Source organism: Sapajus apella, unplaced genomic scaffold, assembly GCF_009761245.1.
Source record: "Sapajus apella isolate SASKATOON/1434 unplaced genomic scaffold, GSC_monkey_1.0 scaffold124, whole genome shotgun sequence".
NCBI classification, from domain to species: Eukaryota; Metazoa; Chordata; class Mammalia; order Primates; family Cebidae; genus Sapajus; species Sapajus apella.
In genome coordinates this window covers 3,468,842-3,483,868 of record NW_022437064.1, presented here as the reverse complement: position 1 = coordinate 3,483,868, position 15,027 = coordinate 3,468,842, and the positions used below count along the sequence as shown (strand labels likewise).

General features: G+C 38.3%; 1 protein-coding gene across 2 annotated transcripts in view; it reads left to right on the top strand.

Annotated features, from left to right (window-relative positions):
* Positions 1 to 14,415, top strand: part of MTTP (microsomal triglyceride transfer protein) — a 48,242-nt gene extending 33,827 nt beyond the window's left edge. The window contains exons 13-18 of one of the 2 annotated variants that reach the window (XM_032261538.1): positions 1,116 to 1,213; positions 1,305 to 1,426; positions 2,855 to 3,082; positions 9,157 to 9,281; positions 11,406 to 11,576; positions 13,085 to 14,415. In XM_032261538.1, the coding sequence (XP_032117429.1) occupies positions 1,116 to 1,213; positions 1,305 to 1,426; positions 2,855 to 3,082; positions 9,157 to 9,281; positions 11,406 to 11,576; positions 13,085 to 13,256 (916 nt within the window). In that variant the 3' untranslated portion in view covers positions 13,257 to 14,415. The remainder of the gene's footprint in view (positions 1 to 1,115; positions 1,214 to 1,304; positions 1,427 to 2,854; positions 3,083 to 9,156; positions 9,282 to 11,405; positions 11,577 to 13,084) is intronic. The other variant, XM_032261539.1, reaches the window with a different exon arrangement.
* Positions 14,416 to 15,027: the final 612 nt, after the last annotated feature.

Sequence of the window (15,027 nt, the reverse complement as noted above, 5' to 3'; positions counted from 1 at the left end):
CAGAAAGAGGAGACAGTGGGGTAGAGAGCAGCCTATGAATTGTGAGGAAGGTATCACCAACATTATGGGTCAGTCTCAGAATCAAAAACATTACAGTGCGGAGGAACACTAAAGGCTCCCTTGCTTGGTATCTCTCTGTAGGGCTATAGTCTCCCAGCAGGTGGTATTCACACTTTGCCATCTTTGAGGGAACTTGTGCAGTGTTGTTCAGAGACTCTTACCATTATGTCTTTGTATAACCTGAAATCTTCCTGTTGGCTCTGGTTTTATTCCAGGAGCAAAGCCAAATACATCTAATCATTCATCCACAAGAAGAACCTTTGAATTGAGGACAGCTGTCATGACCTTCCTCATCTTTGCTTGTCTAGCGATATTGGAGGGGAAACCTCTCAGGATACCATTCCCTCCCCTCATTATTTTCTACCTCAGACCTAGGTCCATATTTCTTTAGTTGATTATTTTGATGTTTTGCTGTGTTGTCGTGATGTTACTATTAATTATGTAATTAGTGTTATGTAATCAGAAATGAAAACATCTTAACACTAATTACTTAGACAAGATAGAGGCATGGGGTAAGCATTAAGACTTACTCCAGAGAAGACAATGGTTCCTATATGGGTTTTACTGAGTTGATTCTATACTTGAAAACTTAACATATATAGAAGAAATATTGGAAGTGCACTGTTATATGTCATTAGTGAGAGAGACTATTCTAGAATGCAGAAAAATATTTAAAGAAATATTGTGCAACCTCCCCAGTTTGGTACGATTTTCCTTTAAACGTAGGCACTGTTTAACCATAAAACCATGACGAATCAAAGAATATGTGTTTGCCGTGCCTGAAATGTGTCTACCGGTCAACTTAAGCCACCACAAAGCTGGACACCATTGCCTTGCTGTCATTTTGATACCAAACTAAATTTCAAATATCTGAGTAATGAAGAGGCTAGCCCTAATCCTGATGCTACCACGCCAGCTGGCACCACTCCGGCTTATGGAGAGGCATGAGGAATATTTGGCTTCCTCTTTTTTCCACTGAGGATTTGTTTTTCCAAAATTTGACTTGGGAAAGTCATTACAGTGAATGTGCAGCTTTTTTTTTTCATATGTTGCAGCAAAATGGTCCGTCGAGTTCTGAAGGAAATGGTCGCTCACAATTATGACCGTTTCTCCAGGAGTGGATCCTCTTCTGCCTACACTGGCTACATAGAACGTATGTACACCAAAAAGAGGTTCTCCTTCTGTGCCCCTCAACTTAGCGTTGCTGGAACTGCTATTAAATTACAGTTATTGTGTGCCATCAGGTAGTCCCCATTCGGCGTCTACTTACAGCCTAGACATTCTTTACTCGGGTTCTGGCATTCTAAGGAGAAGTAACCTCAACGTCTTTCAGTACATTGGGAAGGCTGGTCTTCACGGCAGCCAGGTAACTCACTTCTCATGGATTTTGCTTAATAAAGTATGCAAGAAAATCAGGCTGAGATAAAATAAAACATATATACTGTTGGTAACACTATAGAATGTATAAGTTAATGGTAGCTTTTGTCATATTTTGCCCATGATTCCCTCGTGTGTAAGAGGCTGTATGGTTTATAGTCACTCAGAGAAAGTTTCAAATATGAACTTGAAACCTAAGTAATTTGATTCATTGGACATGCCAAATCTCCATTTCTGTTTTCAAAGGTGCACATATTCACAAAACTGAAATTGTACCAATATTTTATTTTTGTTCACAGATATATTTCTTAGCCTTTTCTCACCCCCAAGTATTTAATTCTAGAATATATTTTCCTTTTCTGGGTGTTTCTATGAAGAGATTGATTCCCCATAATAAAACCCTTCATAATAGAATATGACTCTCTAAAGAGTCAATCTGTATTTCTCTAACACTAGTAGGAGAGAAAAGAATAAAGTGTGGGCATTCAACACCTGGCTGACTTCCGTCCCTTAGTGTTATCCAAATTGAGGTGATGGTCTATAAAGGCTTTCTAATAATGACATGTGCTTTCTTTTTAGTTTTTATGCACATCAAATTATAACCTTGTAAATACAGTCATTTAGGTTTTTAAAATGATCCAATGCTATACAAACTCCATTTTATATCAATGTTATATTACTATCCCTTTTGATAGTACTATAGTCAGAATACTATGCTCTTCTATCCTGAGGAATCACCACCTGTTTTCTGGTATGTACTTTAAAATGCAAAATACCCAGGGGTTAAAGGACTGGATATGAAGGACAGAAAATATGTAGGATTCCTGTGTGTGGTGGAAATAAGAGTGTGAACCCCTCATAGTGTTGATTGACTTCTTTTTTTCTGGCTAGGGAGAAAAGTTTGACATGGAATGGTGTGCATTGTGGCTTAGAGAATACCATGTCCTCACCTAGCAGTAGCCTTAGAATGACTCTGTCAACACCTTTCCATCTCGTTTTAGATGCTCTGCAAGATAGCTGATGCACTGTATATGACAGTCCTAGAAAGATTAAGAGTCTTTAGAATGACATCATAAAATGGAAAGCTCATGGTTTTCATGATCAGACAGAAGGGGTATGGGTCCTGCCTCTGACATTTATTAGCTGAGTAAACTTGAGACCTTTTTTTCCCTCATCTGCAAAATGGGTAAAATCATATGCACCTCAAAGAGTAGTTGTGAAGATTAAATGAAAAACGAACACACCTTATATTCAGGTATAGAGGTTTCTGTCTATACCTTATTTTTTGCTTTTAGCTGTTGCAAATATTTGAGGTTTTGGCCCCTTGAAGAGCTCTAGCTGCAGCTGAAAAGCTTCACCATCATTTACAGAGCAGGCAGGGAGCTTGAGTCATGAACATTATATTGATTTTCTCCAGGTGGTTATTGAAGCCCAAGGACTGGAAGCCTTAATTGCAGCCACCCCTGATGAGGGGGAGGAGAACCTTGACTCCTATGCTGGCATGTCAGCCATCCTCTTTGATGTTCAGCTCAGACCTGTCACTTTTTTCAACGGATATAGTGATTTGATGTCCAAAATGCTGTCAGCATCTGGTGACCCTATCAGTGTGGTGAAAGGACTTATTCTGATAATAGATCATTCTCAGGTAATTCATTCAGTCTGTGAGTATTTATTGAGTCCCTAAAATATGCCAGGTACATTTTAAATATGCTTGGTTCTTGGAGGATACAAGACAAAATCGTGCCCATCTTGGAGCTCATATTCTAAGCACTTGGCCCTCTTGGTATTGTTGCCCTTTCTCCTTTACTGTAGATACGTTACAATTTCATTTATTAGATGATTAAAAAGTGCCTTTAATTTGAGGTAAAGAGAAAATGTTGATGCTAACAGAAACAAGAAAAGTTAGGACACAGCAGAGTAGAGCTAGCATGGTCTTCTCACTTGGCTTTCCCGGCACGAGGGCTTAGGTGATATTTATCCTGAAGGCAGGAGCTGAACTATGTGGCCTTGTAAGTTGCTGATGACATTTGTAATGACAGCGATGATGAAGATGCATACAGTGCATCATTCTGACCCTGCCAAATTAGTAGAGGCACAAGCAACCACTGTCACCAGCCACATGTTTCATGAAGATTCTTTGCCCAAAATTCTCATGCTTATAAAATCTTAGAAAGGTGTGTTTATTTGTAGGGTATAGGATTACTTTCATTCTCTTGAGCCACATTCTTCAAAATGGCTTTCAACTTTTTGCGGCCCTAAATCTCACAATACTGTACCAAAAAATGATACTACTATCTTTAGTGCAGGAAGATTTAAGTGGCCAATATATTGTGTGATGGAGATGGTCAGGCTAATTAGATTTTCTGAAAAACAGAAGAAAGTTAATCTGAATAACCTTTAGTTTGAATGTTTGGTGCTTAAAATTTTTCTTTAATGGTTTGATTTATTTTCTGCCTCACTAAGCATAGCAATATAAAAAATGAAATATTTGCTAAATATTTTATAGGTAATCGAAGTGATAACTGTGTACTCTAATACTTATTATATTGAGAATATATAAGAAGATTGAAATAAAAATTTACAGATGATAGGATTGACTTGTGAAGTTTACTTTTGTGGTTTAATACATGAATGGATAATAGCCTAGGTTTGAATTTTGCCTCCATTACCTCCTTGCTATGTGCTCTTGAGCAGTTATTTAACAGCCTTAAACCAAAATTTCCTACTAATAAAGTGAGGCACCTGGAACAGATAGTCTGAAGATTTTATCAGCTTTGTTGTTTGCCAGATAATGTGAGGACTCTTATTTGTTAGGTTCTGGTTATGAAATCACAGATTTTTAAGGGCTGGAAGATACTTTAGATATTAGAGTATATTAAAACTCCTCCAAAACTTCGTTATTTGAGGTTAAACAGTCTTAATTTTCTATCTTTCTTGTTCCTCATATCAGCTTAGGATGGCTGTATATAACAAAAACACACAAACAACAATTTAGAGTGGCTTAACTAAATAGTTTGATTTTTATAGTGTAACAAACATTTAGAGGTAGGTGGTCCAGGGTTAATATGGAAACCTTAAGATATCATCAGAATCCAAGCTGTCTTCTCTCAGCTCAGCCATTCTTACCTGTGGCTTTTTACCTCATGCTTGTCACCTTCTGATTATCAGATGGTTGCTCCACTTCCAGCACCAATTCCTCATTCCAAGATGAAAGAAGGGAAGGACAAGAGGTCACAGAGTCTGACTCTTTTTTCAAGAACTTTTTTGGAAACCTGTCTAGGTTATGGACCAAAACAGTGTTACACAGCTATCTCTAGCTGAAAGGGAAGCTTGCGAACATCGTTTTTCAATGGGTGTACGGACAGTCTGAACAAAATTGTTTGTCAATACAAATGTAGAAAGGACAAACAGCAGTACCTGTTGTATCCCTTAATCCTCAAGTCACACATGAAAAAAAGGTTGTCAAATTATTTCAGAATTTTACATCACACAATTCCAGTTTTAATGAAAGAATCATCTAAAAGGCAGCATAATACTGAAAAAATAGTCCACGTTTTAAGACACAGAGGACAGCTCAACACTACCTGTATGTGCTTCACTACCCATGAACAATGCCTGAGGATTTGAATTGGGGTGTAGAACCACGAGGAGTAATCTAGACCTGGGTCAGCAAACGTGTTCTGTAAAGGGTAGAAAGTAAATATTTTAAGCTTTGCAGGCCACATGATCTCTGTTGCAGCCACTCAGTTCTGTTACTGTAGAGTGAAGACAGCCATCAGCAATACATTAACAAATGAGTATGGCTGTGTTCCAATAAAATTATATTTACAAAAATAGCCAATGGGCCAGACTTGCCTGCTGGCCATAGTTTGCCAATCACTGATCTATATTATCTTGTACAGTTTTTCCATTCACTAAGCTAGGGCAGCTAAGGCAAGGCATATTCTGTGAGAAAGATTGTCCCTTAGCTATTAAACATAGCCCAATGTCTGTGTCTCAGGTTGGAGTATTTGGCAGATCTGAGATTATTATACAAATTGAGCTGTCTGAGGCCCCCAGCTCTGCAGAGCACTCCAGTAATGCCCCTAGCTTCAGAGGCACATACCACCCTAGGTCAAGTGCTGACACTAAAGGAAATGTTGGCAGTGGGTGGCCCATCACAGCCATCAGGACAGATGGAATTACTCTGTGCTCGCTCACACTTTCTCTCTTCAACTAATTGGATTACCCTTCAGAGAAAGATGTCTGATTAAGTCAGTTTAATAAGGGGATCCTCTTTAGCTACTAAAGAATGTATTTCCCTAAATGGATGCAACAGGATGAGTTATCAGAATGTCAGCATCTGAGCTATAAGAAACACTTGTGGGACCAAGAGGATCAAAGCAGTCAGATTTGCTACAAATACAAAGTTCTAATATCTTTTTCCTCTAGTTCATAAGGAAAAAATCCAAATAAATATATACTCTGGGCCAAACAAGGACATAAACCTATGCTCTCTTTTTTTGCAATGTTTCTTAGAACAGGCTTTCTTGTGTACCAGGAGGCAAAAGAGAGTTATGAGTTTGTGATAGCCGTGAATATTAGTAGAAAAGTCTTCACCCAGGTCAGGTACAGTGGCTCACGCCTGTAATCCCAACACTTTGGGTGGCCAAGGCAGGTGGATCCCTTTAGCTCAGAAGTTTGAGACCAGCCTGGGCAACATGGTGAAACCCCAGATCTACAAAAAATAAAAATATTAGCTGGGCATGGTGGGCTGTGCCTGCAGTCCCAGCTACTCGGGGGGCTGAGGTGGGGGTGGGAGGATTGCTTAAGCCCAAGAGTTGAGGCTGCTTTGACCCATGATCACACCACTGCACTCCAGCCTGGGTGACAGAGCAAGACCTTATCTCAAAGAAAGAAAGAAAAAAAGTCTTCACCCTAGAGACAGTCGGAGTATTTATTCGGGCTCCATGTGTAACCTCTGAGCCTGGTTTTTCCTTTCAATCTTAAAATATAATGCCTACCATGGAAGATTGGTGAGGATTAAATGAGACACCAAAGCTTTGTAGAGCTTTGGGCACACAGTAGGTGCTCAAAACCTGTTAGTTACACATACTTTATACTGCTTAAAAATTAGCGCCATGTGGCTTAGCCCCTTTCAACAAAGAAAGAGTGCTTTGTTTTTCTACAGGAGTCAGAGGTTTATCTTTATAAGGGGATCCAAGAAAACTCCTCTTTGCACATAGGCATTCTTCTATTGTCCCTTTGTGTAGAAAAGTGGAATTTTCCCAGAAATCGAAGGCATTTCTCATAACCCACCTTGCAATGGAAATGCTCTCTCCCCACAAAAGGTATGTTATCTAACAGCCATGAAATGACCTTTTCTATGGCACTTAGTGTATTTTGCCTTCCACTTTATATATGGTTGGTGGGAAGGCCAAAATCCTCATCACAGGCCTCTGCTGGACTGGATGGATGACCAAGATTATAATTTTCAAATTAGGGAGAGAGAAAAAGATGCAAAGAAAGGAATACTTCTCAGGTAGGGCACACCATAGCTTTCATTTGGGAACAATCATGTTTGCAATGGACGTACAGAACTCTCATGTTATGGTCCTGTAGTTCACAGGCACAGGTGAAAAGTGAGCATGACTATTGTGGTTTCCTCAGAATAGTTTGTGTACATCACATTAGCATAATGCCTGAAACAACCCCTTCATCCCATATATTTTGTTCTATACCAAATCTCTTTAAGTGCCATTAGGGCTATCTCCTAATGTGTCCTGAGCATGGCACTGAGAATCTCATGCTTCCATCAAAGAGTGTCCTTCAGACTGAAAGTAGCTTCATGCTACAACCATAATTTTTTAGTACAACTCAGGAAGTCCTTGGCCTGGCATTTCCTGTTACCTTCTTTTTGGAAAGTGGAGAGAACTCAGGGAGATCAACACAATCCTTTCTAGAAAGTGAAATCATGGCAGTTATAGTTGGCAAATGCTTGGCTTGTTTGGTCTGAGTAGGGCAGTTACATAAAGAAGTTAGTCATCCTGTTGGTTGCCAGGAATTTAAGATCTTTGGAGGAATATCAAAATTAAGGATACTGAGTCTTTTTCCCAGAATCATTATCACTTCCAATGCTGTCCCCAGGCAATCCGATTCCAATCCAGCTAAAAAGTTTTCTGCTAACATCACCTCAACTACTGTACATGAAAAAACTGCAAGACTTAAAAGCTAAATGCCGGCAAACAGCACAAAACAATGGGTTTCAGCCAACCACAAAATTGCTCAGGATGGGCTATGTTTGTAAATAATTATTATCCCTCTGAAAAATGCTACTGAGTTCATGTTGAACTTGACCATTAACTCAGTGTCATTTTAAATGCCAAACAGCAGGATATTAAGGCTTAAATTGCTTTGCCTTCTTTTTCTAGTTGGATGTAGGCAATTCCTGGAACTTGTATACAGTTGGCCTCTCTATAACCGCTGGTTCCTCATCAAATTCAACCAACCTCAGATAAAAATTGTTTGAAAAAAAACCCCAAACAATAAAAGATAGCAACACAACAATAAATATTAATATAATTCTTAAAACACAGCATAATAGCTACAGTGTATTTACATTGTAATAGATATTATAAGTAATCTAGAGATGATTTAAAGTGTATGGGAGGACAGGTGTAGGTTACATGCAAATACTATGCCTTTTTATATAAGGGCCTTGAGCACCCTTGGATTTTGTTATACTCAGGGTTGGGTGAAGGTAGTCCTGTAACCAGTTGCCCTCAGATACTAACAGATAATTACACTCCACTATAAACTTTGAATCTTGTCTTTTATTTTCCATTAAGATGCAGTTGACTCTATTTGACACAGCAAGTAGAGTAGTGCTGAAGGACATCAAGAGATCACCTGGTCCAAACTTCCTCCCCTTACTTCCTTGGCAAAAACCACAGCTAGATTTCTGATGGAGATGCCTTCATTTTCCTTAGTTCAAAAGTTTCCACCGGGCGCAGTGGCTCACGCCTGTAATCCCAGCACTTTGGGAGGCCGAGGCGGGTGGATCACGAGGTCAAGAGATCGAGACCATCCTGGTCAACATGGTGAAACCCCGTCTCTACTAAAACTACAAAAAATCAGCTGGGCATGGTGGCGCATGCCTGTAATCCCAGCTACTCAGGAGGCTGAGGCAGGAGAATTGCCTGAACCCAGGAGGCGGAGGTTGCGGTGAGCCGAGATTGCGCCATTGCACTCCAGCCTGGGTAACAAGAGCAAAACCCCATTTAAAAAAAAAAAAAAAAAAAAGTTTCCAAATTTAGGTGCATCAGAATCATACAAGAGCTTGTTGAAACATAGATTGTTAGACCCCATTCTCAGAGTTTCTAATTTAGTAGATATGAAGGGGAGCTGATAATCTGTATTTCATCCCAGGTGATGCTGATGATGTTCCTCAAAGGAACACACTTTGAGAACAATTGTTCCTTTCAAAGTGTAGCAATGATTGAAGGAAAACACCCTTCTTAATTGGTACTTCATTACTCTGGTATTTTAATTGCCTAGTTAATTTAGCAAATCAACAGAGTCTACTTCTGGTGATCAAGATTAGGACGGCATGTTTCCAAGCCTAGAGAAAGGCTCCAACATCAACACAACTCACATGGAATTATCTACAGCAGGTCGTCAAATTGCCGTTGGAAAGGGGGTTAACTAAATTGTATGTATTACTTTTATTTTTCCTTCTAGGAACTTCAGTTACAATCTGGACTAAAAGCAAATATAGAGGTCCAGGGTGGTCTAGCTATTGATATTTCAGGTGCAATGGAGTTTAGCTTGTGGTATCGTGAGTCTAAAACCCGAGTGAAAAATAGGTAAGCATTTATGCATTATACTTTCATGAATTACATATAATACTCTATGCAGAGAACTTCAGAGATATGTTTTGAGAATTAACCTTCTGACTTTTAAAAATCTATGCTTTCTCTTTGTAATCATTAAATGATACAGTTGGAAGTGATCGTGGGAAGTTATTCTGTCCATAGCTTCTTATGAGCATGTCAGTACCTAATACAACTCAGTCACGAATTTCCCTGCTTTTAAACACATACATAGACAGGTTGCCCTGTGAATCAGATGGTTCATCTTCTTTTGGTGTTTCACCAAGAGAAAAAATTTTACTTTAAAGCAAACTTTCCTCTTCAGTGGGAAAAAATAAAAAGATAATTTCATCTGTGCAGAAACTAAGTTTTAAGCATTAGAAGTCTTTAAGTCTTTTCATCAGCATTCCTTTTTCTAAATAAAATACTCTAAGCTCCTTTAATTTTTCTAATCTACCTGTTAGATTTAATGAAAGTGTTTTACTTTGAACATAAAACAATGTCTTTGAACCAGTGTAAAGATGAAAATTATTAGTCTTCTGTTTGTTACAGAATTTTTAAAAAGGAAATGGAAATGCAACTTTTTTCGCCTTTTTTGATATTTAAAAACACACTGGGGCAAAAGTGAGAAAAGTGATAAAATCTAATTTTTGATTCATTTTTGAACTGCAGATGAAGGAACTGAGAACAATCAAACAGTAGCACATTTAATGTGAAGTGTGACCCACAGTGTTACTAAAAGGAACCACAGAATGAAAAACGACACTGGTCATCAAAGGTTTTAGCATTGTAACTTAGGGCTTCCCACATAATCAGTCATTCTTTCACCTCTTTCCAAAGTACGTTCTAGACAGAAGTTTCTCCAAATTAAACCGAACTGAATTTTTCGAAAAGAGAAATCAACAGCAACAACAAAAGTAATTTGGATTTTTTAAAAAAGTATACAGTATTCTTTTTTAAAAAAATTGTACTGTAGGTTCTGGGGTACGTGTGCAGATCATGCAGGATTGTTGCATAGGTACACACATGGCAATGTAGTTTGCTGCCTCCATCCCCCCGTCACCTACATCTGGCATTTCTCCCCATGTTGTCCCTCCCCGACCTAGTATTCTTAAGAAAAATACCATTATTCATATAGATTGTAACCAATCTATCTTCCATTTCCACTTGTTCATTTGAAAAAATATCTTTTAAGCCTTTGTTGAATATAGGACATCAGAAAGTACTCTAAGTGATTCAGGGATTAAAACAACCTCTGATCTACTTTTATACTGATCATAACAGCAGCCGGGATTTTATTTTGCACAGCAAAAATTAATACCCCTGTCAAAAAAGCATGGGCACGGAACTCTAACTTAATTGTGGAAATTTCTCGCAATTTGATTTAAAGTCCATAATTCAATTAGAGTAGAGGTAAGCCTTCTATTGAAATTATTTATCCTCTTCATTATTATCCAGAACATATTCCCCAGCCAATGCAATCTGCTTATCTGGTTACCTAGAGCATCATTAAAGGACCCACCGTATTTATTCCTCCTGGGACCTTATGTATACATGCCTCACTGTAAGAATTATTTTTTTGTAACACAATGTTTTTTCAAATATCTTGGCAACCAAGGGCTTATGCCTTTAGAGAGACTCTTTGAAGAAAGTAATGAAATAGAATTAAAATATCTGCCTAGAAGCCAACAGAGAGGTAGTTAACAAAAAACTATGAACATCAATTGTCTTCTTGGTGAGTTTTCACTCCATTTTAATATAACTTGGGTATTTCTGACCTCCTGAGAGGACTGGGTTCCGAGAATGTTTTAATTTTGGTCTTTGTTATGCCCAAACAAAACAAGGTAGTACCTTAAAGACACTCCCCACGTTTGCAATTGGAAGCAGGGGAGAGCTCAGTGGAAGGAAGGGCAAACCTTCCCTGCCTGATATCTGAGACTAATCAGGCCCTGGTTACCAGCAGCACTCTAAGCACATCTAGGTCACCTCTGAATCTCTTAAGTGTTTCCTTCCAGTCACTGGCATCCTAAGATCAGACCCTATAAAATTATAGCGGTTGATCCAACTCCATTAAATATAATATGAACAGTTTTTTTTCTTTTTTTCTCAAATCTTTAGGGTGACTGTGGTAATAACTAGTGACATCACAGTGGACTCCTCTTTTGTGAAAGCTGGCCTGGAAACCAGTACAGAAACAGAAGCAGGCCTGGAGTTTATCTCCACAGTACAGTTTTCTCAGTACCCATTCTTAGTTTGCATGCAGATGGACAAGGATGAAGCTCCATTCAGGTAAGATGCAGCGTTCAAATCATGTTCCAGCACCATCTTGGGTGCACTAGGAACTTGCATTCAGTTTAGGATGTTCAGTTTCAGAATTAAAAGGAAACAGTAGAAACCCAGTGAAAGATGAATTTTCTTTAAATGAGTAGAAGAATAATTGATAAGCATCTCCTCCAAAAATGTCAGTTCCTGGGATACCAAAAAGAATCGAATGACTAGTTCACTTGATTCTGGAGATAGTATCATATTCTAATCCAGAAATAGTTTATCAAGGAAGGAAAGGGCTATGATTTACCAAAGGAGTTGCCACATAGTTTCATTTAAAAAAAATCAGATGCACATTTACTGCCTGGTATCTTCACAATGAACTGCTGGACAGAAGAGTTCAAGTAAAACACCTGGCAATCCATTTACCATCTTTAAGGGCCAAAATGAATTCACAGTTCTTAAGTATTTTCAGTATAAGAGCAACTTGACCCTGTTTAGGTTTTGGCTCAAGTTTCAGAGTTTGGGATTTTGAATTTTTTTTTAAATAATGCTTTTGGTAGAATTTTTAGTGTTTTAAAATACAAAGATATAATTTCCATGTAACTTTTCAAAATTCTCTTCAGCCCTAGATCCTAATTTCCATTGATGCTGTGTTATTTGAATTTTGTAACCATTATTTGTAACAGTACCATCACATACAGCTAGAATGCTTTGGGTCTAAGTAGCACTGTCTCTTTCATAGTAGTTGACATACACTAACCATAAGGATCATTTCTATACTTAAAGCAGCAAGCCACATCTTACATCATCTCCTTTGATATGTAGGCCAGAATTGAGTACCTTCATTATTTTACTGACATTTCATGATTCATATTAAAAAATACATCTATTACATCAATGATATAAATGAAAATATGAGTAGATTTCATTTTCACAGAATGAAAGATTGTGCATTATACTTAAACTATTAAGCTGTCACTAGCTTACATTAACGCATATCTAGAATAAACCTCCACAAATGCATTTAAAAAAAAAACAACAACGTTCTAATGGTTGAAATGCAGCGACCATCAACCCACCCACATGACTAATTGGTTTGGTTCCACATTTCACTTGGGCCAGAGCTCTTGGAATGTTTCTCTGTCGGCATTCTCTGCTTAAATCCAGTTGGACTTGCTTGTTACTCAAAAGGAGAGTTCTCCCAGGTGGGGCTTCTGGAATGAAGAGTGAGATACAGCATGGCCTGCAAAGCTTTGCAGTATTTCCAAAAAGCTGAAAGGAATTTAGTCTTTCATTCTAGAAAAATGTCTGGCAGGGCCCCCATATCCCAGGCATTTGAAGTGTTTCTGTTAATATAAAAAGAAATGAGAAGAAAATCACCCATTCATGGAGTAGCCTCTGACACTTATATCGTTTCTCAAATTGCTTTGAAACAGAAACTTCAAGTATACACTGAGTAACTTGGCTGGAGAGGTGTAGGGTGACTTAACTGTGTGCGTAATTTTGTTATTGTTGCTCTTGTTGTACAGGCAATTTGAGAAAAAGTATGAAAGGCTGTCCACAGGCAGAGGTTATGTCTCTCAGAGAAGAAAGGAAAGCCTGTTATCAGGATGTGAATTCCCACTCCATCAAGAGAACTCGGACATGTGCAAAGTGGTGTTTGCCCCTCAGCCAGATAGTACTTCCAGCGGATGGTTTTGAAACTGGCCTGTAATATTTTACTTGAATTTGTCTCCCCGAAAGGGATACGATGTGACATGACTAAGTACTTGCTCTCTGAGAGCACAGCGTTTACATGTTTACCTGTATTTAAGATTTTTGTAAAAAGCTACAAAAAACTGCAGTTTGATCAAATTTGGGTATATGCAGTATGCTACCCACAGTGTCATTTTGAGTCATCATGTGACACTTTCAACAACGTTCTTAGTTTTCTTATACCTCTCAAATCCCATTTGGTACAGTGAGAATCGTTATTCTCTAAGAGGAAACTAGTGTTTGTTAAGAACAAAAACAAAATGACACAAGAAGAACCCAATTTTGTTTCAACAGTTTTTGGATCAATATATATGATGCCCTTGGTAGGGCTTCCTTAAGCATGACAGGAAAACCAAACAGGTTGCCTAATCAGAAAATAAAATAAAATAAAATAAAGAAACAAACCATTTTTTTTCTTCCTTTTTGGAGTTGAGGGCCCAGGGAGAAGGGATAAGACTTTTGAAACACTTTTGTTAGCCAACTTCAAGAGTTAATATTTATGTTTCTGTTATTGTTAGTTTTATTAAGCCTTAAGATAGAAGGCACATAGAATTAACATCTCATCTTTCTGCTGACCATGTAGTGAGGTTACTCCAAAGACATTCAGATCTCTACCTCCAACCCTACAAAAATATTAGACAGCACAGAAGAATCAGAAAAATTAATTTCAGAAACTCCATTTGATTTTTCTTTTGCTGTGTCTTTCTGAGACTGTAATGTGGTACACTGTCCTGTAAGGGACATCCTCATATATTAATCATTTTATCTCTGCCTCACCTTTTTGGGGGTGAGAGTTCTGGTTCATTTAACTGTAATCTGCACAATAGCCAGGATGACTAAGAGAACATTGCTTCAAGAAACTGTGGATCTGGATTTCCAAAATATGAAATCAAGAAAAGAACATCTTTATTTGTATGAATTAAAAGAGCCATGTTGAACATTCACAAATATTTATTAATAAACAGAAATGGTGATAAACCCAAAACAAATAACAGGTGCTCATTTTCCACTTAACACACACATGTGAAATGAAGAGTTTAGCTAGCCCACTATTGGTTGTAATTTGAAAATGAAATGTGATAAAATAAATATGTAGAAATCATAATGAATTCCTTTTGTCTTTCATTGCTTCCAACGCTGTATTTCTCATTCCTGCCACTTTCTGAGCCTAGACACATACACAGCAGAGCCTCTGCAGCAATGTAGGGCAGGCCAGGTTCTCTAGATGGGAGCCCAGACCCTTTTGGAAAGTGGGCCACTGAGAATATCAGCAGCCAGAACCTCTTAAGGACCTGTGAGCTTGAAAACATGCTATAACCCCAATTTTCATAAAACTCTGGACTGGCCTCTTTACTGTTATGTTACTAAAAAGGAAGAAAGGAATCAAAACTAAAATGGTGGGTGGTACATGGTAGGTGGTAGCATCAGCCTTGGGGAAACCACTCTGTAAAGATGCTGATGCCACAGTAAAGTGAGTTGGTCTAGGGTACTAAGCTGTGGACACAGGCACTTTAGCACTGTGAGGTTTAACAAATCACAGCTGCCTCTGTGAAATGTAATCATTTACTTAACAGTGATGACTGTGGTGCCCTGAATGTTAGTGTTTTGCTATTTCCCAATTGTCTACTGGGCTGCTGAGCCAAGGCTCTGCCCACCCAGTAGAGAACGGACATTCCTGAGCAACTCTAACGTGCTCCAAAGAAACAAGAAAACAACA